The 26171-nt window shown below is 37.7% G+C and overlaps 1 protein-coding gene across 5 annotated transcripts in view; it reads left to right on the top strand.

The window, feature by feature from the left end:
* LOC5569452 overlaps window positions 1-26171 on the top strand; it is a 202386-nt gene that overhangs the window by 174645 nt on the left and 1570 nt on the right. For all 5 annotated transcript variants that reach the window (XM_021855151.1, XM_021855142.1, XM_021855160.1 and 2 more), the window contains exons 5-10: window positions 1520-1974; window positions 13284-13630; window positions 13696-13857; window positions 13974-14162; window positions 14223-14352; window positions 14416-14677. In XM_021855151.1, coding sequence (XP_021710843.1) covers window positions 1520-1974; window positions 13284-13630; window positions 13696-13857; window positions 13974-14162; window positions 14223-14352; window positions 14416-14677 — 1545 coding nt within the window. The remainder of the gene's footprint in view (window positions 1-1519; window positions 1975-13283; window positions 13631-13695; window positions 13858-13973; window positions 14163-14222; window positions 14353-14415; window positions 14678-26171) is intronic.

Here is a 26171-nt window from a genome sequence, read left to right as displayed (position 1 = left end):
ATTATTTGAATTGAGCCAATATTTCCGTAGCACAAACATTGTGTTCATGGACCGCACGAATCTTCTCTTGCTGTAGAGATTCCAATGTGCCCTACTTCACCACTTAACACTCTTCTACACTTCAATTTTTTAATTTTATCATCAATTTTAGTTGCACACAAAACAAAAAGCAATTTTAGTGTACTATTGCTCAAAAGTTACACGATTCCTAGAAATATGCAAGTAAATGAGTAAACAATTGTGTAAGTCACTAAATAAAGGGAGAAACTATCTTCAACGTGTTTTTGTTGTAAGTTATGGGGAAATCTTCTTCTGATGGTCTCCTGGTAGTGTATCATCGTACCTGCCACGCGATATACGAATGCAAAAGCAACTTTGGCGTAGACAGCTCTCAGTGACTGCAAATGTGTTCATAATAACACTAAGCTGAGAGGTAGGCTTTGTCCCAATGAAGACGTAATGCCAAGGAGAAAAAGAAAATATAATGGTTACAAACAGATTGAAGTCAGTTAAAAATTTAATATCGACAGGATACCATACGATGTTACTATAAAACATGTTTGTATTTTTTTTTTAAATATCATCAAATCCACACATCGTCCGTCGTTACCCCCAAATTGATAAGCTCACACACTTCGTCTCGCTGTCTGCGCTACCAGTCAGCGCATTTCTCACCACACCCCATCGCCAAAGTGTGAACACTTGGCTTCATCTACCCCGTGCAGATATCTATCAGGTTCTAATCGGCTACGCTTTTGGTCAGAAAGCCACAGGAATTTGGCACTGGCTTGGCGGCGACAATGACGATGCGTCACCATGCTGCTTTATGTCATCCGTTCGCGGCGGTTTGTTTAATCATTGTCGGTTACTTTTTACGGGTTTGTCACCGGCTTCGCAGTATGTTTTTTTTTTTGTTAGGAGAAATTTTGTATTTGCGATGATATTTCGGTTAGCTCGTGTTATCAGGTTTTGATCTGACGACACACAAACGAAATTTGTCACAGAAAAGAAAAATGGTGCTTAACTGCGCCCATGTCTGCTTGGTGAATAAAGTTTATTTTCGCTCTTACATGTTTTAGCCATTAAAATATTCATAGAAGCCCTAAGATGTTAAAATTATAGCCTAAAATATTATGAAAAATATTAGACAGTGAAGTTAAAACGGACATCACATCAAGAACACTTATTACTGTTAGTCATTGTAACATTGATGGTTCTATTTTGAGAAATTTAAAAAAAAACTGATCAATGTTATTCCGGATAATGTTAATGTCTCCGGAGATGAACCAGCCAAGGGCTGAAAATCTCCCTAATAAAGATAAATAATAATAATAATAATGTTAATGATAATCTATTTCAACGATGATGATCAGAAAAATAAAATGATAAACTCAAGTTATTTATCACGCACCAGCCAATGAATTTCATCTCGATAGCTAATTTCCTTGACAAGCTCTAATTGCTCTCTCTGTCTCGATACTAATGAGCTCTGTTTTCTCCCTTCTCCCCGTCTCGGCAGGTCCTGGTTCGAGTACAAACAGCTACACGATAGGCGGTAGCAGCTTAGATTTACAGCCTCAGCAGCAGGTTCTCCAGAAACAACAGCAAACAGGCCAACCGCACCATCAGCCGCAGCAGCACCAACAACTACAACTACAACAGCAGCTACAACAATCATCGAGTTTATCAAGTAGTAATAGTCTAATTAACAACAACGGTAATCAAATTAGGGATAGGGATAGTACCAATTACGTGAACGTGTCCTCGATATCGACTTTCAACGCGTCCTCCATTAGCAACAACATCAACAACGGCAGCGGAATCATCAACAATAGCAGCAATAGTGGCCACATCAACCATAATAGCAGTAGTTCCAGTAGTACCAATCCCCACGTCAACCTAATCGGCGCATCTGCAGCATCAGCTACAATGACCACCTCAGCGACGATTTCGCCACCAAGGCCAATGCAAAAGGTAACATTATTCTACTTTGATGTTTTATTAGCATTCCCTTAGGGCAAACATACACCTGTGGACTTCATTAGCCAGATATTTTTCACGAACGAGATGAGATGAGCATGCTTAGTGTTGATCAAGTTTGGCTATCAATATGGACGTAAACAACAAAAAATAACTGGAGGGGGTTGTGTACAAGACTAGACCGCTTCACGTTAGCTACGCTACGTTCTTTTCGTTATTTTTCTTGGTATTACGTACTCACTGTTACACTTTCGTGGGGATGTTTTTCAGCTGGTTTTATTAGCACTTTCACTGTCAATAACTGAGTCCATTTTTTGCCAAAGTTGCCAAATTCTCATTCGTATGTCGTGTGGCAGGTATATTCTATGACCAGGAAAGACAAGCAAATTCACATTGCGAAAAGATCCTGGACCGAGCGGGAACCGAACCCAGGAACCTTCAGCATGACTTTGCTTTATAGCTGAGAACGTACCACTGGACTAAAGGCAGAGCGTGGAGAAAGCCCGAGCATTCGACATTTTTTACGTAGAACTACGTCTTTCTTCTCTACACAGGAGTGAACTTGGAATTTCAAACCAAGTGCGTTACGTTGGCATGAAATATTTTAAACGTTTATAACTTTTTGCTGGCTTAACGAAATTCCTTGATTAGCACCTCCATCGAAAAACAAGACATCAAAGATTCATGTCATTTTCTTACTGAATTCCACATACCTGTCCAAATAGTTTAATAACTGTTTTAAAAGAAAACGTTCATTTCAAGCAAATCTATAAATAGGGGTGCTAGAGAAAATTTGACGCCATTTGCTTTTCACTCTCCGCTTGGATCGCATCTCAGCAGGCAACAGGTCGGCTTGCTCTGACCGGGTGTGCTTCTCAGGCACAGACATCGATAGCGAAGGACCCCCCGTTTGTCTTGCTTCGCTCAAATCAAACTTTCGAGCGAGCGAAGCCAAAGCCATCACCGCTGCCGCCGCCAAGAAGAAGAAGAGGAAGCAGTTCACAGAAGAATTTGCGGTCGGGCGAGTCATTCTCGCTTTGTGGTTTACCGCTTGTTTGCGTTCAGCCAGCCATCGTCATCGCCGCCGCAAATTTCATCGGCCGAGGAGCTCGCTTCAAGAATTCGACTCGTGATAAAATAAGCATTGGTGGTCAAGAAGCAATCCCGTTAGGAACAAATACCGAGGAGCTGCTAATCGACCGTTGGACTTGTGAAATCGCTCTAGATTGCAAGAGAGAGCAACGTTTCCAGATTTCAACTTAATCCTGGTGATCCACTACTCGTTGCTGTTGTGCGCTATCCATGCCACGAAACATTCAGCTGATTCGTCGTATAAGCAAATAACTTGCAAATTTGAATACATTTGAGTTAAAGATTTCCCGTTTGACCATGGCAATCAACTGATAACATCCCAGCAGTGTTATTTATCACCTCAGGACGCAAGATTACATCGCTGCTTAGCGTCATGAACTGAAAAATGCTAACAAACTCGCATCTTGTCACCTTTATTCACAGAAGAGAGGATCGATCATGCGACTTACGCGCTTATTCTAGCACACGCTTGAACTTTTACGCACATTGATCAGAAATATTTAAAATTTGTTCAAAGGCAAAACATTCGTGTTTTTCATTGGTTGTAAACTATTGAAATAATGTTTTATTGTCCATCCAAACGCGTCCATGAATTTTCAAAGTTATGTAAATCCCTAATCAAGACATCAACTTCATATACCTTATGTCCAAGATTAGTCGATACTCTTGACTGATTCGGTTCATTTCATTTAAACTTTCGAGCAAGTAAGAGCTCCTCGTGATAATTGCAGCATCGGTACAGTCAAGATACAATCCCGTTAGGCACCACTACAAGAAGCCTCATGATCCAATGATCGGCTGATCCGAAAAGCTGCCAATCTTCGGGTATGTGGAATTAGAGGGTCTTGTCCCGGAAATCCCGGGACAAAAATCCCGGGAAATCCCGGGATCTAAAAAATCCCGAATCCCGGGATATTTTCGAAAATCCTCTTTTGAATGCCACCAAAAGATATTTTTTATGTTTGCCCCAATCAGAGATATTCACAATCAAAGTAGGCATGTTTTTGTGAGAAAAACAACAATAACTCCTAAACGAAAGGAGGTAGCGAGTTTCTTCACTCACCAAATTACGCATTTTTCAAAGCTCTAAAAGTGTTTCATAGACTACTTTGATGAGATATTTGAATTGAAAACGCTAGAGCCAGAAATCCAGTATTGTTCAGACCACCCTATGTCACCGTAGGAAAAAAGCTCTAAATCAATCAATTTAAGAGATACAAAAAAACTTTTTTGGCAAAGTTGCTTGAAATTAAATGGTCTACAACTTTGCTGAAGCATGTATAATATAATTTCTACAAAGAAGAAAGTTAGTTAAACAATTTCTATGAAAATGTGGTCCACCCTAATTTTCAATAATACCGAACAAGGGGCATAACTAATATAAACAATTTTGTGGAAGACCGTTTTCGTCATATGTTTTATTGTTAAGCTCAAAATTCATTTTTCCGCGTAAAACTGCTTTCTGGACCATAGTGCATTTATATCAAATTCCCATCATTTGCGATACTTTTAAAATGTGGAGGGTTCATGCAAATCTTAGTACAACTCTTAATATTGAATTTCGAGTTTAAAACAAAATATGGTTCATGAATTCTGCTGCACTGAAAATAAAACACTTTGTCGGGTTATTGATTAGATTAGACTTTTAAATAAAAATTGCAAAATGTTCAAGCATATTCTATATCTACTGGTGGATACGAGTAACTGACACTAAAGAAGACTGCAAGTGGTAGTCGAAATACGCGTATCTGTCAAAGATAAGCACTTAGGAGCGGAATTAAAAGGTACACGGTACTCCTTCTACTTTTAAAATGTGATTAAAAGCTTAATTTAATTTTGCCGAATGGGGCTGATAGTGGTGTCTAACACAGAATACCTAGATATAAGAAATTGTTTGTATTGTTTGAAATTATACTAATAAAAGAATTTTTCCAAAACAAATGGTAAAACAGTGCTGGTCTCAACCATAAATTATCATAAATTTTGTCAAGAAAGTTGAACAAAATCCAAAAAATTGACAAAATTTATAACCCCGACGCTGACTTCAAAATTTTTAAGAACAATCGAGATTCCACAAAAGTGGTGAGTATCCGCGGTGTCCGGCCATTTGGCCGAACGGGTTGTTTGGTCGAATCACGAACAAAAAATAAACTAGTTGCTAAACCGCTGATGTATAGGATTCAGAAGAGCAGCCCAAGAGTAGGGCGTCATGTTGAGAATGATAAAATCAACCGGTTAATTCGAGACAAAGTTGACTCTAAACCAGTGATGCATTTCAAACCAAACACGAGCCAAAACTGAACTGAACGTGTTCCAATTTTGCACGAGAACGCAGCAAACATTGAACTCTCGTGCAATATTCTGACACTGCTCATGCTCCAAACCGCTCATTCAATTCTAGCAAACCGATCCTGCATAAGTCATAATCCGTTTAAGTCACTTCCAAAAGTGGACCACAACCACATTGTTGAAAACTTCTACTGACAGCTATTGCAGCTAGTAGAGAAGTAAATAGTTGCTTACAATTAGGTTTGTTCTTTTTTTCAACAATGACTGTTTCTTGAACTGACTTAAAAGCTTATTATTTACATCAATGATGAATTATTCTTCTTTGAAAATAAACTGTTCTTTGAAATACAAATGCATGCTAACTGTAGGTCACTAGTGATTTCAGTTTTGACAGAACAGCATTCGGCCAAATGACTCTTTCGGCCAAATGACTTATTCGACCAAATGACACGGAACCCATTTTTATTTGCCGTAGCAATTCAGAATTTTTACGGATGAGTTGATAACACCTGATTATGAGAGAGAGAAAAACGCTTTCAATTAACCCTCTAATACCCAAATTTTTATTTTCGATTTAAGTATTATTTTTCGTTATCTAAAATCGTTCTAAACACGTTTTAGGCATTTATTCATTTTTATTCGCAAATTTTTAAATTTTGGTTTTTGATTTTTATAATTTTTATTTTTGAACATCCCTAGTTTTTTTTCATTTTTTCTTGAAGCCTTTTATAGTTGTTGATTTTGGCAATAATAAAAATTTTAATTGTTACGGTATTTTGAAAAATATTAAATTTTTAATTTTTTTTCGGAGCGTATTTTATTTTCCGTGTAACTAACAAAAAAACAGGTTTGAAATGATTTTAATACCACCAGGCTCTTCGTTTGTGATAGGTTGATCGTAGAAAAATATAAAAGGTACGATTTTTTATATTACACGTTTAATGAAGCCCAGGCATTTGTAGGTTATATAAGAATGCAATTTTTCAAACAATTTCTAAAAATACAAAAAAGTTTCAAAAGTCATAAAAAACTTTTCTTATATGCGTGTTATGAGTCAAGGTATAAGCCAAAAATAAAATCATTTTGATTTCCGAACTACGAAAAAATACACAAAATTCCAAAGTGTACCCCGTCTAAAGGCGGGGTTGGGTATTAGAGGGTTAACTTAACCTATTTATTTATTTATTTGGTTTTACATCAATTAGCTTGATATTTAGATGATTCTATGACACTACCCCGAACGCCACTTCCCCGAATGCCACTACCCCGAACGCCACTACCCCGAAAGCCATTACCCCGAATGGGTCATTACCCCGAACGCCACTACCCCGAATGGGTCACTACCCCGAACGCCATTACCCCGAATGGATAACATTTTGAGACATATTCTAGTTAGAGAGTGGGGAGATAATTGTACGATTCCTTTTGAGTATTTAACGAGTTTGGCTCAAAAATGTATTTTTCAAATATTAGAAGATAAAAAAGCAGCTAGTTGTTCAGCAAATATTTTTTACACACTTAGTTTTGTCCTCTAATTTTGGGAAGATTCACACAGCCACATTACAATGCTCTGAAGAACAGCCTATTTCGAAAAGAAGGGTGAATTTACTATGAGAAGGATAGCTATAATATGTACAAAATTAGGATGTAGTAAAGTCTCTTATTGGACGTCGGTAGCCACTTCCTTTACTCATTTTATAGGTGTCGGGCATTAAGATTAACCCGTATAGGCCTGAGTGAAAGCAAAAATTCTAAAACCCTCACCACTCAGCGAATTCTTAATGGATTCAAATGATTTTTTGTCAGTATACTGGCACACATATCTAGTTTCTAGAAGTGGACAGAGAAACGCGGAAATATTCTTGTGGCCGGAGTTATTCCGTTGGATCACTGGGTCAGGTCAGGTGAGAAGGGTACTGTGCGTTTGTGCCCCTGAAGGTAGGCAAATTTTAAGACACAAATAATTTCTGGAATCGGCTATAATGTGGCCACTACATGACGGAATTTAAGACAAATTGCATCAGTGCAAACTTTTTGAGAAACGATTGAATTGGATAACTATGAGTTCTGCATTTGATTAGTCCTACAAATGACCGTTTTCGAGTCCAGGGACGCCTCAAACTTATAATAAAGTGACCAATTTGAATCTGAACATCTGTGCCAAGCTTATGGGAACGCATTTTAGTGCTTAATTATGTTTAATTTCTACTTTTCGAGAGTTGAAACGGTTTAGTATCCAACAAATCTACTGCCAGTTCTGGGCATTACGTCCGAATGGCCACATCAGGTATATTTTAAACGGTGCAAAACTCTTAATTTATAATGTTGAATATCAGATCTTAATGATTTATGCAAATTAAAATGATTGTCATTGCAAATAAATAAAGGTAACTTGGCATGTCCCAAAAAATAGCCCTTTTTTACCCGACTTGACCCAGTGACCCGCCGGAATAACTCTGGCCACAGGGATATTTCCGAGTTCCTCTGGCCACTTCCAGATACTAGATATGTGGGCCAGTGAACTGACAAAAAATCATTTGAATCCGTTAAGAACTCGCTGAGCGGCGAGGGTTTCCGTTTTTTTTCTTTCACTCAGGCCTATACGGGTTAAGATCTTCTTAAAGATTTTGTTTTGTAAACGATGGTAATGGAAGTTCACCCTGAGATAGTCGCTGATAAAGTTGTTCTATGGAACCCGCCTAAAAACCAACCTAATAGACGACCGTTCCGCTATCGCACTTGTACACTTGTACATGTTAGAAAAATCGGCGGCCTCTGATTGACGCTACAGTAAGAACTTTTGTTGATTTGAGGGATCATTAATTTGAATTTCTGTTAGAAAACCACAAAAAAAAATATTTTTTTGATTTAAGATAATGAAGAAATGATGATGGCAGAAAAGTGGTGATTAAATCCATAAGAGACCTGTTTGTTTTAATACAAGAAGATAAAAGAAAGGAAAAATTTACGATTAGAATTATAGCAGGAATCACTTTAGTGAATGCCTTCAAGATATATTCCTTTATTAAAAGCTGTTCTATATGGAAATATTAGTGACTAGCTTATCCAACAAAAACGTGAAAGAACAGCCTTTTTAAAAAAGAAGGGCAAATTTCTGGTGAAATGTTTGCAGCTATGGCGTGAATGATCACTTTAACAACGTGATGCTATGACACAACCTATATTCATAAGAAAGAAACATATTTGTTCAAAAACAAAATTGAAGTATGAACACCACCAACAAGCCCAATTACCGGTGATTACGCATCTGTTAAGCAACACCATATTGAGGGTTATGGATTCGAATTCCTTTCAGTCAATAAAAGGCTTATTTTATTAAAGCCCATTCACAAATTTCGTAACGCTGAAGGGAGCAAAAAAGTTTGTGGGTGGTTGTCCTCAAAATGTTACAGCCCATTCACAATATGTAGAATTTCCATAAAAAAAAGTACGAGGGGGTGGGTAGGTGTTAAAATGGCAATTGTTGGCGAAATGAAATTTGTGAATGAACCCTTGAATTGCGAAGGTGCCCACTGAGCTGATGAACAGACACTGTCTCAGAAAGAATGAGAAGAATATAGTTGCCATTAAGATATTTCGATAGAATAAATATATGATGAACATTTTGTTGACGAATTTTACATGCCATTAATTACCAGCCTTCATTAGAGACGCATTTTTGCACGCAAAACAAGATACTGTACTGTATCTCATACTATTCGGGGTAATGGCTCATTCGGGGTAGTGGCGTTCGGGGTAATGACCCATTCGGGGTAATGGCTTTCGGGGTAGTGACCCATTCGGGGTAGTGGCGTTCGGGGTAGTGGCGTTCGGGGTAATGGCGTTCGGGGTAATGGGATGGAGCCATTTAGATATTTCGCCAATTCACTCGGTTCATGGCCGCCTTCTTGTTCCGACCGGATTCGGAGCGAACACCATCTTTACAGGGCTGTTGTCCGGCATTCTTGCAACATGGCCTGCCCAGCGTATCCTTCCAGCTTTAGCTACCTTCACGATACTGGGTTCGCCGTACAGTTGAGCGAGCTCGTGGTTCATCCTTCGCCGCCACACGCCGTCTTTCTGCACACCGTCGAAGATCGTCTTTAGCACTCGTCGTTCGAAAACCCCAAGAGCTTGCAATTCCTCCTCGAGCATAGTCCACGTCTCATGCCCGTAGAGGACTACCGGCCTTATGAGCGTTTTGTACATCGTGCATTTGGTGCGGGGGTGAATCTTTCTTGACCGCAGATTCTTCTGGAGCCCATAGTAGCCACGACTTCCGCTGATGATGCGCCTTCGTATTTCCTGACTAACATTGTTGTCAGCCGTCAGCAAGGATCCGAGGTGGACGAACTCGTCCACCACCTCGATGGTGTCCCCGTCTATCGTGACACTAATTCCTAGGCAGGCCCTGTCGCGCTCAGTTCCGCCTACTAGCATGTACTTTGTTTTCGATTAGCCCGACTCTTGTTGCTTCGCGTTTAAGGCGGGTTAACAAATCTGCCATCGTTTCAAATTTTCTTCCAATAATATCCATGTCGTCCGCGAAGCAAACAAATTTTCCGGATCTCGTGAAAATCGTGCCTCGACTGTTAAGTTAAGATCTTCACGCAGTTTTGCACACAGTCCATCGTTGCTCTGATCAATCTTGTGAGCTTCCCGCACTCTTAAAAGTAATGGAAATTTCTGTGGACGTAATTCATAGTATGACTGACTGACACATGATGTAAATGATAAAATGGCACAAAAATGTGTCCTTGAAGATGTATTGAACAACAAATTTAATTTTACATATTAAAGGACACGATATCGATGCCACTATGATCGGCATTTCTTGAATCAGACGCTATGGTATTTGAGATGTGACAAAAATTCACGTCATACGGCTCGCTTCTTTTATGTGCATCCAAAAGACGTAAAATCACATGATTTTTTCGGAGTTTGCGGGAAAGCTGTTCTCGTCCATGATCTTCCTGAGCTCTACACGGTCAATGCTGTCGTATGCCGCCTTGAAATCGATGAACAAATGGTGCGTAGGGAGCTGGTACTCACGGCATTTCTGGAGGATCTGCCGCACGGAAAAGATTGGCCCATTGTCGAGCGACCGTCGATGAAACCTGCTTGATAACTTTCCACAAACTGGTTTGCTATAAGTGATAGACGACGGAAGAGAATCTGAGATAGCACTTTGTAGGCGGCGTTTAGGATAGTGATTGCACGATAATTTTCACACTCCAGTTTGTCGCCCTTTTTTGTATATAGGGCATATAACGCCTTGCTTCCACTCCTCCGGTAGCTGTTCCATTTCTCAGATTCTGATTATCAGCCGATGCAGACAAGCGGCCAACCTGTCGGGGCCCATCTCGATGAGTTCCGCTTCGATACCATCCTTGCCAGCGGCCTTGTTGTTCTTGAGCAGATGAATGGCATTCCTTAACTTCCACCATCGTGGAAGCTGGTTGGTTTCCACTGTCCGCTGTGCTGACGTAGCCGTCGCCTTCCTTACCTTATGTGCCTGTGTTTTCTGCGCCATTCAGGTGTACATTGTAGTACAGCTTCCATCTTTCTATCACCTCGCGTCCGCCCGTGAAGATGCTCCCATCCTTATCTCGGCACATTTCAGCTCGCGGCACGAAGCCTTTGTGGGATGTGTTGAGCTTCTGATAGAACTTCCGCGTTTCTTAAGAACGGTACAGCAATTCCATCTCTTGGCATTCCACCTCTTCCAGGCGACGCTTTTTGTCCCGGAATAGGCGGGTTTGCTGTTTCCGCTTCAGTCTGAAATGTTTCAATATTTGCCATTCAAATGTTCTCACTTTCGTGGCTCATTTTAATAAGCTTTGTCAATGAATCTATGCAAACTGTTAATGTCCAACTGCCTTAGACGTCCCTTTAGTGGCTTGATGACTTCAACTGATAATTTGACTTTTCTATTAAAAATTTCCATGAGCTGGCCAGAATTCGCTTCAGAGTGTCCGGAATATGAGGCAAAAGTGAGGAAGCGTTCGGAATAAAAATTATGAAAATGCCACACATTTCAATTTATTCAAAATTATTTAGGTTTGGAAAGCGTATTCTTTACCCATCATTCGAAAATTGTGGGTTTCTGACGCTCGATTACTCTGATAAATCATACAGAATGATTTATTAAGTGTGCTCTATGCTGAGTTATACATCTCTAATAAGCGGTTTCTTCACCACCGCTTAGGCCCTAAACCTGGTTCAATCGTATGGGTAAACGTGTTTTACAGCTTAAGGTGAAGAAATCGGCCCTAAGGCCTTAAGTGTCCGTAATATGAATCAAAACGGTATATTTTGCTTTTTTTCTTTCCTCAGCAATACATGAAGATTTGTGGGAAACCAGTACATGTGTTTTAAAGTGCTTTGCACCGATACAGAGCCAAGCGCGTTTGCGATTCAACACAAATTACAAGGTTCAAAAACCAAAGTTGAATATCGGTTCAGTTCATGGAAAGGTTGAACATCACTGACTCGATCATGCCACTTTTTTCTTCGCATTGCGCCATCCGGATACGATTGATTCCTATTGTATCACTCTCCCCCGTAGGGGCAAGCGACACAATTGATGGACCTAACTCTACTCTTTGTATATGAATTTTGTATATAAAACACATATTTGGGGAACCTGCAGCAATCTTTGAATAACTTTTCGGTATTCTAGGAATCATGCAATCATGATTTATGCAAGGTTCCATTGGAATTCATACAATATCTATCGAATATTATTCAAAAGAACTCTTCGTAGATTTGGTTATTCGACTGACCGTAATCGATGAGTCAGTCACAAATCCCCAACAGTTTTTTTTTATACCTGGAATAATTCAAACTCATTACATGACTTATTATCCATCTGAGAGATAAACCTATCCAGACTACAATATGTCGGTCGTCCCGACCAGACGGAAGAAACAAGATTATAACAAACTGTGTTCACCTGATATGATTTTTTTATATCACCAGTTGTTATAAAACATGTACCGTTAGTAGTTAAAATAACAAAAATTCTAACAAAATTTGCACCAAATTAAACTAAAATATAACAAACCCTGTTACAATTATATCAAAATTATTACAGAATGTGTTGCAAGGATGTTACAAAATAACAAAATTATTGCAAACTATGTTACTGTTTATGACATCGGATGTTATTTGCAACAAACTTATAAATGCGATGTCACAAATATAACAAATGTTGTTATAAATGTGTTATTAAAAATATAACAAGTTGAGAACAAAGCCATCTTGATTTCAAAATTGTATCAACTTCTGTTATTTTTAACTGCTGCTGATAGAAATGTGTTATAATCTTGTTATGTGGTTCTGGTCGGGGTTCTTCCACTCTGATGGAGACCCGAGCAAAGTCGGATAACTGAATGATATCAAAATGATAACAACTTTTATTATCGCTGTTTTCATTTTGATATTATGTTATCAAAAATAACCGAATGAAAACAAATTTTTTTATCATTGTATCCGTGACAGACATTTTTGACAATACGTTGCTAACAAAATATGTTATCACACATCTTTTCTATAACATTTTTATAAAGCATGTGTTATTAAATAAAGTTGACTTTTCGTCATACAACCTTTTTTTGAATTATTTGAAGCGTAAGATTAATCCAAAACACTCATCTCTCAACATTTTTCCTTGATTTATGACCATAAAATTTTAAAATATATGATGATGCAAATTTAGTTATCAACTTGAACTCAATGATAACATAACATTTTTTTTCAGCCAAGGTGATAACAAAATCAGTTATTAAGTGATGATAACCAGGTAACAAGATTTGTTATCATTTTGCTATTCAACTTTGGTCGGGGATCCTTGCTACGCCAATATCTATATTTGCTCATAACTAAGCTTTAAATAATTCTTCATCTACTTTTATTTCCAGGTGATTCCGACGGTGGTGTATCTGATGTCTCGCATCGCTGTACATATGGAGATCGAGGGTACTGCACAATGCCCGGCTCAGGTAATGCTGGCCGCGGCGCTCGGCTGTGAAGAGTTAGGAATAACCAATAAACTACTGGCACAGAGTGTGTTCGGTCTGTGGATGACCAGTCCGCTGTTGGAGGTCCAATTGAAACCTCACCATCGACCGTACGCGGTGCGAGTGGCGTGGTCTAAGCTGCTAGACAAGCACAGCCATGGGAATGAGTTGGAGAAGTTATCAGACGAACCAATGACCACCCTCAGGCGGAATGTGTTTTTCGCAAAAAAAGACGAGGAAAAGATCAAGTATGTTATATTTCAAGTACTTAAGTAAGAGTTCAAATTGTTTTTACAACTATGAATCGTTGCAGGGATCCCCGGATACTGGAACTGTTGTACGAAGAAGCCCGACATAACGTTCTTCTGGGTCGATACGTGATGGAATCGTCCCATTCGATTATGCTTGGAGGAATCCAGGCAAGGATAGAGTTAGGGCCGTACAATTCCCATACGCATTCGACTAGTTATTTTAGGTATTACGAATAATTTCATGTTATAAAATAAAGATTATTAATTATTTTATTTTATCAATTAAATTATTATTTTTAAATTAAATTATCATAATTTAAAAACATATTGTATCCAACAGAGAAAATCAATTCCGTTTCCTGCCGGCGAATGTGGCCAAAAGTTCGAGCTGGTCGTGGCTTCCAATCAGCCGGAGATCATCGGCAGAAGTAAGACTGCTAGAACAATTCAAACGGGTACCAACGACGGCTACTACAAAGAAGCTAATGCGGAAGTACTTGGAATTTTGTTGGGCGTTACCATTCTATGGGTAATGAGAGAAGCTTTTTATAAGTAAGAAGTTTTGCAATAAAGTCTCATTTTATTCAAGGGCTGCATATTTTCACGGACAAGTGGAACAACCGGTTCGAGGGTTGACGAGTTTGATGCAACAAAAGGATCTACCCGTACTGATAGCAGTCAATGAACGAGGCATCTTCGTGATAGACCAAATCGAATGTGTAAGTAGATACGATATTTCATGCATCTGATCCGGCTTTGTCACTTGTTTATTTAAATTTTAGACGTTACTACTGGGACTCAAGTACGAGGAGCTCTCGTGGGACTATGCGAAACCGAGCAACGTGAATGATCCGGAGTGTATGCAGTGCATATTCCTCCAGTTTGCCGCTGTCGAGAATGGAATTGCCGCTACCAAACTTATGCAAATCTTCACCCGCCAAGCTGCCATGATAGACGCCTTAATAACCCACTTCACCGATCAGGCCAAGCGGCGGAAAGAAAGCGGAGAGGGTGATGTCCCTGCCGGGGAAAATCAGTATGAAGGTAAGTAGTTGTGTTATGAAGTGCACTTTAGTCTTCTTTACCCAAAAGTGTGATGGGCTATGAAGTTTTGAAATTGCCATTTAAAAACGGTATTAGGTATTTATGAATTTTTATTTGGAATTTTTTTAAAACTTGAGTACTGATTACTGAAAGGTAGCATTTGCTAATAGCTGTGAGCAATTACAAAGATGGATTTTAGTCTTAGATATTGTTTCTGCTTTCAGAGCATTTTGTAACGAGAAAGAGCCAGTGCCGGATTTGGCTTCGGGGTGCCCGGGTTAGATCTATTGACGGGGGCCTTTGGTACAACATGAGTGGGAAACGCTAAGCATAGGGAAATTTTGTATTTCATAAAAAAATCCGAAAACCTCCACATTGTAGGTATATTACTCAAATTTGAATATACTCACATCACTTCGCGTAAAGTAAATCAGATGTTTAAAACGAATCTATGACATTTGATCGAAGTATAGTGGTCGAATCTAAATAGTATGAAAACAAGGGTTCACGTTTAGTCATTCGACCAAATGTCTTTCGACCACATGTCCTAAAGCCGCCATATGGCCCGTGATCTGCTTAATAACTTTTCCGAAGACACCAACCTTCTAGCTCATCTGGGTCTTGAGATATCCGTTGAATGGATGGATTGGTCGTATTTGGTCGAAAAATCGAAGATATAAAATCGAACTAAATTTTTTGCACCATGGATGATCTAACGTTTATTTTGAGCAAACATACAGAAATCAATAACGAATTTGATAACATGATGATTCTTATCTACACTCTAGAAGGTGATTAGTAAATATACTAGTGTCTACAAAGGATAAATTATTCATGCCTTCTTCTTTCTGGCATTACGTCGCCACTGGGACAGAGCCTGCTTCTCAGCTTAGTGTTCTTATCAGCACTTCCATAGTTATTAACTGAAAGCTTACTGTGCCAATGACCATTTTTGCATACGTATATCGTGTGGCAGGTACGAAGATACTCTATGCCTTGAGAAGTCGGGAAAATTTCCAACGCGAAAAGATCCTCGACCGGTGTGATTCAAACCCACGACATTCATCTTGGTCTTGCTGAATAGCTGCGCGTTTACTGCTACTGCTATTTGGGCCCCAAATTATTCATGTGAATGCACTTATTCCTCAGTAATTTTTGAATTGAAAGACGGGAAGATGTTCAAACGTAATCATGTCAATTTTTTGCTCAACGTTGGAAGATAATCATCTATTGAATTTATTATTTTTTCCACATATCATCATTCTTTGAAAAATAAAATTTCGCTCAGTTATTGGAATATTAAACATTGTTGAATTTATTATTCTTTCAAAATGACATCGTTCTTTATAAATAACTGCTAATTTTTATCCAACGAAAACTTCCAGTGTGAGTTCTCTGCATTTCTATCAAGTATCAAGTTTTACAGCGTACGACTGTGGGTAAAAATTTAAAATGTAGGAACCTGACCTGATACCAAGTTTCAACTTGGTCACTATGAATTGTCTACATATAATGCACTTTTAAACGTAGAATAAAGGGGCCAATGTGGGTGGCTTTTGAAAGTTTTTGACAAAGTGCATCAAAACTTACGCCCGTAGGATACGGTTTCCTACTCATGGCGAACTTTTGTTGTGAATGTGACTTCCAGCTAAATTACATTTCTTGGAAAAATATTTAGCTTAATATCAATGACTTCGATTCGTAATTAATTAAATCGAAACTAATTCAACAATAGAATTATATTCATAATGTATCATGTGAGATAAGAAGAATTAACATAGCTGTCCAAAGTTGACTTGCTTCTATTTGAGATCATTTAGTCAAGATTCATCCGATGTGCAGAATCAGCCATAATAAGAAATATGACATCAACGCAACAACGCAAGAGCTCAGTTGATATTGTGAGTGAAAGCGGAGAGGGTGATGTCCCTGCCGGGGAAAATCAGTATGAAGGTAAGTAGTTGTGTTATGAAGAGCACTTTAGTCTTCTTTACCCAAAAGTGTGATGGGCTATGAAGTTTTGAAATTGCCATTTAAAAATGGTATTAGGTATTTATGAGTTTTTATTCGGGATTTTTTTAGAACTTGAGTACTGATTACTGAAAGGTAGCGTCATGTTACAGCGTCGGCATACAAAACGTTGCACAGTGGCCGCATCCCATACAAATGCTGGCCAAAAGTACAATTATCACTCAAATCGTTCAAAATTGCTAATTATTTGACAAAACATGATTTTTAGAGGTAATTTGATAGAAATAGTCGCTGAAACAGAAAATCGATATTTCCGGTACATTTGACAGAATTTGTTTAAAATAGCACATTTTTGTAATTCAATCAATGAAATCCGTATCCAGATCAAAATCAAATGAAACGTCATTCTTTGGATGCCAATTCGAAGTTAAATATCGTGGGCAAGCTCGAGGTGGTTTTTTAATCTATTCGGGAGCTTATAAAGGTAAAAATTGCGATATTTATATCAAGTATGATGATCTAATGGGCTGATTCGTAGTGTAACTAAAAAATAATTTTTCATATCTTGGCGCAAAAAAGCGCAAGTGAAGCCATAGTTCATCGAATATTATGGAATATTTGCCACACATTGAGGGGTAAATGATCATTTTAGAGCGTTTCCCAGATATCTTGCACTGCCTTTGAAAAAATGCCTTATTTTTGAAGGAGCTCTATGTTATACACTTCTTGACATTTTCAAATGGTAAACATGTCAAATATGGTTTAAAATATCTTCAAAACAAAGCTTAAGGTATATTCTTTGAAATGAGACCGGTTGAGAAAGGTTTGGTCATGATCTAGTACAGAAACTGCAATTTCTGTAGAACAACCTTCACGACATTTGAAGAATTCCAAAGGGTCAATTTCAGCTGACATCTCTCCAGGTCACATGCTGTGAAAAATCGAAATATTCAACGATCGATCTGAAACTTTGGGGAATTGTTATTCAATACTGAAGAAATCAAGAAAAAATATTCGAGAAGGAATTTGAAAACTTCATTTTTTTGACTTTTGGCCAGCTTTGGGCCACTGTGCGTTGGTAAATATGGATCAACAAGAAAACGAGTCTTCAGGATTTTTGGGCAATGATCGTTCTGACGGGGGGAGCTGTAACATGACGTTGTGAACATACCTGGCCTGGACTTTGACGAACGATCATTGCCTCTCATTTTTCATCATCGGAGTTGGAGAGCAGTGTTGACCTGAACCGTGATACGTACGGTCGTCTATCATAAGCGCTCGTTATTGAATTTATCGATAAACTGTAGAACTGTTTGACAGAATTATAAATAAATAAGTTAATCATGGAAACTAATCGTTTCAAATTGGAAAATTATTCGCTAGGTGGCGCTAGCAGAGCTGGGAAAAGTTCTGAAATTCACACTACAGTAGGCAAACGTAGCAAATCACAGTCAGTGAAGCCAGTGAAACTCATGCGTATCGCTGCTGTAGGCAAAATGCCTTGAAAATAGCAAAACAACCGTTGCTAAGGGCAACCCAAAACTACTGTAGAAAAATTTCCCGCTGCATTTCACGCATTTACAGCTTTCAATGGCACTACTGATTTAGAAAATTCATGTAGAGTAAAGTGGGGCAAAAGTTCGAGTGGGGCAAGAGTTTCTTTTTAAGATTTCTAGCTCAATTCAAAACAAAACTTAGAAATGTCATGGTGGTTCAAATGATATTCAAATAAGAAACTTTCACTCCAAATATCATGAAAATCGATTGAGATTTGGAAAAGTTATGGCTATTTGTTGTTTTTCGACCTAAATATTGTAATATTTGGTCAAATTTCAATGCATAAAACCAAATGAAGCTAACATATTAAAAAAAAAATATGTAAGGGCGTTTCTAGGCCTATCATAAGGATGCTTTGACGTGTATAAGTTTTTGCATAGAGTAAGGTGGGGCAAAAGTTCAACCTTAGTGATATAATCAAAGTTTCCAGGAATACAATAGCAGTTAAAACAAAACAAATACCATACAGTGAACCTTCGACATATTGGCTATAATTTTGCTGAACAAACTTGTGTCAAAATATTTACCCATTTTTAGTTAAAACAGTTTCAAAATTGATTGTCTTATTCGAACTTTTGCCCCACCGGTGGGGCAAGAGTTCGAATCTAGTGTGAGGCAAAAGTTCGCTGGCTAAAACTCAAAATATCGATCTTTTTATGACAGGCATACTTTACACCAGCCGTAAACTGTTTGCCGAAAAATACACACTAAATTTTAAACAAAAAATTGCCCAAAATCGGGTTTAGTGTAATATACTCAAAAATAGCAGTTTTTCGCAAAACTAAGTGGAAATGTAAAATTTTGGTCACAGTTTTCACACGATCAGACAAATTTAACTAAATTTGAAAATAATATGTGGATTTTAGGCAATCTGAAAATTTTTCCGTGATTTTATACATGGGTCGTACTTTTGCCCCGCTGATTCGAACTTTTGCCCCACTATGGGCCAAAAATTGTTTTGAAGCATTTATGCAAAATCTAATACACTTCAAAGCAACCTTATGATAGACCTAGAAACGCCCTTACATAAAATATTGAAAAAGATTTTATCTTCAATTGATTTCATGCAACGAAAGTTTGACCAAAAATTACAATATCCACGTCGAAAAACAACAAATAGCCATAACTTTTCCAAATCTCAATCGATTTTTATGATATTTGGAGTAAAAGTCTCTTACTTGAATAGCATTCGAACCACAATGACATTGATAAGATTTGTTTTGAATTGAGCTAGAAATCTTAAAAAGAAACTCTTACCCCACTCGAACTTTTGCCCCACTTTACTCTAAATGCTTGGAAACAATTTTTGGCCCATAGCGGGGCAAAAGTTCGACCCATGTATAAACTCATGGAATATTTTCAAATTGCCTGAGATCCATATATTATCTTCAAATTTAGCAAAATTGCCTGATCGTGCGAAAAATGTCACACAAATTTTACATTTCCGCTTAGTTTTGCGAATAACTGCTATTTTTGGGTGTATTAAAATTAATTCTGTTTTGGGCATTTTTTCGATAAAAATTTAGTGTGTATTTTTCGGCAAACATAAGTTCTTCTTCTCTTCTTTCTGGCGTTACGTCCCAACTGGGACAAAGCCTGCTTCTCAGATTAGTGTTCTTATGAGCACTTCCACAGTTATTAACTGAGAGCTTTCTTTGCCGATTGACCATTTTTGCATGTGTATATCGTGTGGCAGGTACGAAGATACTCTATGCCCTGGGAATCGAGAAAATTTCCTTTTACCTCGACCAGTGGGATTCGAACCCACGACCCTCAGCATGGTCATGCTGAATAGCTGCGCGTTTACCGCGGCAAACATAAGTTTACGGCGTGTATAAAGTATGCCTGTTATAAAAGTATTAATATATTGTGCTTTAGCTAACGAACTTTTGCCCCACACTAGATTCAAACTCTTGCCCCACCGGTGGGGCAAAAGTTCGTTTAAGACAATCCATTTTGAAACTGTTAGGTTCTCCGACATTACCCGGAATGTAATTTACCGGAAGACCATTTACCGGAAAACCATTTACCGGAATAAACCATTTACCGGAAAACCATTACCCGAAAGGACCATTTACCGAAAAATTTTGTCTTCATATCTCAACTTTTTTCATTACGTCTATTTTACCGTTTTACGGTCATTCAGGTCAGTATGTTGACTTAAAAATATTTAAAATGACCACCAACGATAATGGACAGGGGAGTTTCTTCCTCCAAAATACATAAGCTTCGAAAGGGAGTCTAAGATATATTCATACTTGATCATGTCAATATGCACCATCTTCATATACAGGTCGGACTCGATAAAAGAACTTTAATATTATCTTTTTTCGTTATTTCATTTATATGATGCGGTGCATAGCCACAATTTTTTTCTTGGAACAGTAGTGGTCTTCACAAGAAAAATAAATTTTGACCAGCACAAAACCACTTACCCCCCTTTTCTTAAATACGTTCTAAACTGCAAAACCATTCATATTATATATAACAATACCAAATTATCTCAGATTTATGCATACAAATTGAAAAACAAAAACATCAAAAAACAAATTCCGGATAATCGAGTCCTCGGATAATCGAGTCTCCGGATAATCGAGTCCGACCTGTATTTGCATTTCATAGATGATTTACCCTTCTTTTAAAAATAAGCTGTTCTTTCAACTTATCTTTTCAGCTTGTCATGGCTGAACTGGCTAAATTTAGCTACAACTTAAGTTTAATTTACTTTTAACATTCGACCGTCGGTTCTCCATCCCAATGATAATAAATAAGCAATGATTAGAATTTTTAATACGATTGCTTGTGCTACTTTACGCCGAGTGTCAATCCACTGAATGTCGTTTCCACAAACGTCAATCAACCGAATGCAAATCCCCCGTATGTTCCTTTTTCTAAAATGACCTATTGCGGGTCATCTGATATTCACCCTTCTTTATTTGGTTGGCGGTTCTTTCGAGTTCCACCGATCTTGGCAATTTTGGCAAAATGTGATTAGTTGAAAATGAGCAAAATCTTCTTCTTTTGATTGCTTATATTCTTTCTAGTGTATTACTCCGGAGTTGATTTCGGGGTACAGACAAATAGCACAATTAAGCAAATTCAAAGGAGAAGTAAATATATTGAGGTTCAATATTTCGGAATCCAAAGAGAGACGTCACAATGGCGAATAGTATCCTACTTTTAATCACCAAGACGCCTTTAGTTTTCGACTTGATTTTTTTTTAGCTTTCCTCAAACCATGAAGGTGAAAAGTGAAAAGTGCACTGCTGTATGTCGCTTCCTCGCAAGAAAAGGACGACGTTTCGGAGCAAGAGTACTAACATACTTGTCAAACTATGAACGAATACAAAAATGGCTCTCAGCTGTAGAAATGCTCCTAGAATAGCTGAGAAGCAGGTTTTGTCCCAGTTGAGTCGTTACGCCGGCAAGAGGAACAACATATTTTGAAGAAGTTTTTATGGAAACCGAGGGAGTCGAGAATGTCCATCGTTAGCGTGACACAATTTGTGCTGAGCATCAAAAAAAGAGAATAAAAATGGTATACAAATGTACTGAAATTGAAATTGAAATATTTGGTATTTCGGATAATGGTGCATTCCGGTAGATGGTTTTTCCGGTAAATTGCATTCCGGAAGACCGGTAATGGTATAGAATCGGGTATTCCAGGTAATGGTATAGAAACACTATTACCATGCCCCGCTCTGGGCGCTAGTAACAAACTATCTTCAATCTTCTAATATTGAAAAACTAGAAGGTTGGTTTTCGGAAAAGTTGTTTAGCAGATCAAGGATATTTGGGCAGTTACAAATCTAATTAAAAATCCCCTAGGTGTAGCTAATAACCAATTTTCTTGAACTTTCTATATCTCGAGATACTGAGAAGCTAGAGGGAAGGTGTCTTCAGTAAATTTGTTCAACAGATCGGACTGTTTGGCAATTAAATATCCGGTTAAGAATTCATCCGTTAGGTGTTGCTAGTAATGCATTTTTAACCTGCTATATATTGAGATCTTGAATGAATGAGAATGCATCTGCAAAATGGCGCTAAAACAATATTTCTGCAATGTTCTATAGATTGAGAAAACTTATTTGTTCGATTTTTTTTTATTTTGGCAGGGTTTGATTTTTACAACACGGAAATACATATACAAAAAAAAAATGAATCATGGGTCTGCATATCAAGCGATAAAAATCTGATTGAGAATTCATTCGCTGGAATGTTGTTGTCTACAGTATATATTTCTAGACTGCAATGGTATGATTTTTGCTATCCTTCAATCCTGATAAATTCCTCGTGTTTTTAAACTACTGGCTACGCTAATACTTACAGTGGTGCAAAATAATTTAAATTTCATTTTTGTGGAGAAAGATATTTCACTACAAATTTCTCGAATATCAAAACTTGTGTTTAAAGAAAAAGAATTTGTAAGGATTTATGTTTCGCTCCATTATATACAACCGGAGTTTTTTGAAAATATTTTTCAGTATGGTGATATAGTTCATTAGACGAACTTAGCCATACGAAATTATACCATTTAACTTTTTGATTTATGTGCACACTACGCGTTGAGTATCGAATCATTAGGTACAGGAATCCCTTTGCATTTTGATTATACATGGAAATAACATTCCACACAATTTCAGTAAATAAATGTTGCCAATATCGAGCTAAGGAACATCGACTCATGGAAGTTTCTAATACTCATAACTCAGAAAAAAATTCAACAAGTTATGTTATCAGTGACATTATATATTATTTCTATGGCATTTACTTGTACTCAGATTGCTCTAACTTTAAATCTTAGCGTTGACTAGCAAGTTGAGCATCTAAGCCGTCGTCTATAACTGGATTGCTATAAGAAAGATTATTGTTGTCTGAAAAAAAAAATCCTTAAAGACCGACATTCTAGCGTACAAGAATCTTAAGATAAAATTCTTCTTAATAAATACGGTGGCGCCACTAAACGAACAAAACTCAAACCAACTTGATCCCTATTAGGAATATTACAGACATCCAAAATTATTTTCCGAAAAACTAGCCTTGTTGCTTATCATGTTGTTGTTCTCTGGAAATATCACTTGTGACATCAAGGATATGCATGGACAAAATATGAATCAATTTTATCACTATCAGATAGATATTGGCGCTCTGAACTGTTTGGTAAAACACCATTTTTTAGCTACAGGTCGGGCTCGATTATCCGGAGTATAGATTTTTTTTACTCCGAAGAATCAAATCACTTAAAGAGGAATTAAAATCTGCGATAAAAGAACATGTTTATTATCTTTTTTCGTTGCTTCATTTACATGATGCAGTGGCGTAACCAGAAATTATTTCTAGGAACATTGAGGATCTTAAAAAGAGAACAAAATTTTGGATCAGCATACACAAAAACCCTTTTTCAAACCCACCATTCTTACCTACGTCCAAAAGTGCAAAATTATCCATATTGTATAGTGCAATACCAAATTATCTCAAATTTATGCATAAAAACTGAAAAACAATAATATCAAAAATAAACTCCGAATAATCGAGTCTCAAATTCCGGATAATCGAATCCCGGATAATCGAGTGTCTAGATAAACAAGTCCGACCTGTATTTATTATCACCAAATTTAGAGTATTGGAGAAAATTTGTTACTAGCACTATATAGCGAATGAATATTTGTTCAGTTTTCCACCTCAGATGGCCCTTGATCTATTGCACAACCAGTAATTGGTACACTGACACTCAAATCTCAATCATGAAGTTTGCCCACAAAAGCAAAATCATTCGAGATCTGATTCGAAATACTCACGAAATTTTGTTGCAAAATCACTTGCTCGCGCTCAAGCCGTGAAAAATGATTCAATCATCAAGTGTCTGTCAAAACCCAATGTTATTGTTTACATTAGAAAGGTTCTTATAATTTTAGCAGAAAACTAAGAATGAGGCCTTTATGTTGAGACGGACCTGGTGTAGTGGTTATAACATACGCCTTTCATGTCGAGGAGCTGGGATCGGACTCCTCTCGGAGATAGTCACTAAAATCTTCAGTACGTCTTCCTTCTGAAGGTAAGTGAAGCCGTTGGTCCCGAGATGAACTAGCCCATAGCTAAAAATCCTGTGAATAAAGATAATAAAATAAAGCTTTGGGTGGAAAGAGGCAAACAAAATAAATTGATGATCCAACTCATGTATTGTGGCTGTAATAATAACTGTAACTGCGTAAACTACAACTGAAACGTGAAAAATCTCGAGCATAAGATATGAGCATTTAAATTTTTCGCAACGATTTGAACAACTTTACCTAAGACAAACTGTAGCCCCCTAGCATTGATCTGCTTGTTAACTTTTGATCTGCTGAATAAACATTGCCGAAGACTGGCTTATCAGGAACTCGGGATACATGAAATTAAAGATAATTGTTTACTAACACTAACTAGCCATTAATTTCCCAATTAGATTTGTTACTGCCAGATGGCCCTTGATCTGCTTAACAACTTTGCAGAGGACACCTTCTAGCTCATCAGGATCTTGAGAGATAAAATATTGAAAATAAATTTGTTACTAGCGCCACCTAGCGGAGAAATTGTAAATTAGATTTGTTACTGCCAGATAGCTCTTGATCTGCTAAACAACTTTGCTGAAGACACCAACCTTCTAACTCATCAGAATATGAAAGATTGAAGAAAATTTGTCACTAGCGCCACCTAGCGGAAAAATTCTTAATTAGGTTTACTATTGCCGGATACCTCTTAGTCTGCTGAACAACTATGCCGAAGACACCAACCTTCTAGCTCATCTGGGTCTTGAGATATCCGTTGAATGGATTATGTGGTCAATTTTGGTACCCCAAGACAATCCGGAATAACTCCAGGAATCACTTGGACCACATTCACAAATTTCCTGCACCATAAACTAGAAGAGTTTTTTGGAAGTTCTGAGAATTTCAACCAAAATCCATCTAGAAACAAAAAAGTTATGCACATTTCAGTGTGTTTTTTGCATGTGAAAAGTATGTTGGCTGGATGAGGGTTAAATACTTAATTTGATTTTCGTAGCGGTAAAGGAACAAAGATTGTCTTGTGTTGCTTCAATAATATATTCAACAACTTCCACAATTAGCTATACGAGCCTTGCTTTATAGTGTTAATGTTACAGGTATTAACAACAATTTGAAAGAGCTATGCTATGCGTTTACAAATGATACTATAGTCTCTATAAATAACCCTCGAGCGAATATCTGGCAAAAACCAGAGCATAATTACTCTGATAATCTATCCTCTTGGGCTAGTAATTTAGAACCTACTTCTTAGCTTAGTGTTCTTATGAGCACTTCCACAGTTATTAACTGAGAGTTTTCTTTGCCAAACTTGCCATTTTCGCCTTCGTATATCGTGTGGCAGGTACGGTGATACTCTATGCCCAGGGAAGTCAAGGAAATTTCCATTACGAAAAGATCCTGGACCGACCGGGAATCGAACCCAGACACCTTCAACATGGCTTTGCTTTGTAGCCGCGGACTCTAACCACTCGGCTAAGGAAGGCTCCTACATCACTCTTCTCTGTACCTCACGGTTTAGTATGTGTCCTGGATCGAGTTTCGGTGATGAAACATCACTTGTCAATACATTTTTTTCGTCAGTTCAAACCTCCGAGAAGCCAAAAATTTACTGTAATATTCACAAGACAACTACAGCATTCCATAGAGTTTGATCTCAAAATTACTCCACAAGCTTTAATTATCCTATGAATATTCGAAGAATACTCTGGAAATTCGTAGTATATAGGGATTTTGAAATTGAAGTATTCTGTAAAATATGCCTGAGAGTGGAAAGTCAGCTCATCAGAATACCACTGGTAAGATAGTTTTTGTCCTCAAAACGCGTGAGTTAGTTCAAAGTTCCCCTTTCCTTTGAAAAGATAAAACAGCATTAAGTTTTATTACCATAATTGGTCATATAAAATAAAGACAAATTTTCT

The sequence above is a fragment of the Aedes aegypti genome, chromosome 1 (assembly GCF_002204515.2).
Source record: "Aedes aegypti strain LVP_AGWG chromosome 1, AaegL5.0 Primary Assembly, whole genome shotgun sequence".
NCBI classification, from domain to species: Eukaryota; Metazoa; Arthropoda; class Insecta; order Diptera; family Culicidae; genus Aedes; species Aedes aegypti.
This window is presented reverse-complemented; position numbering and strand designations above follow the sequence as displayed.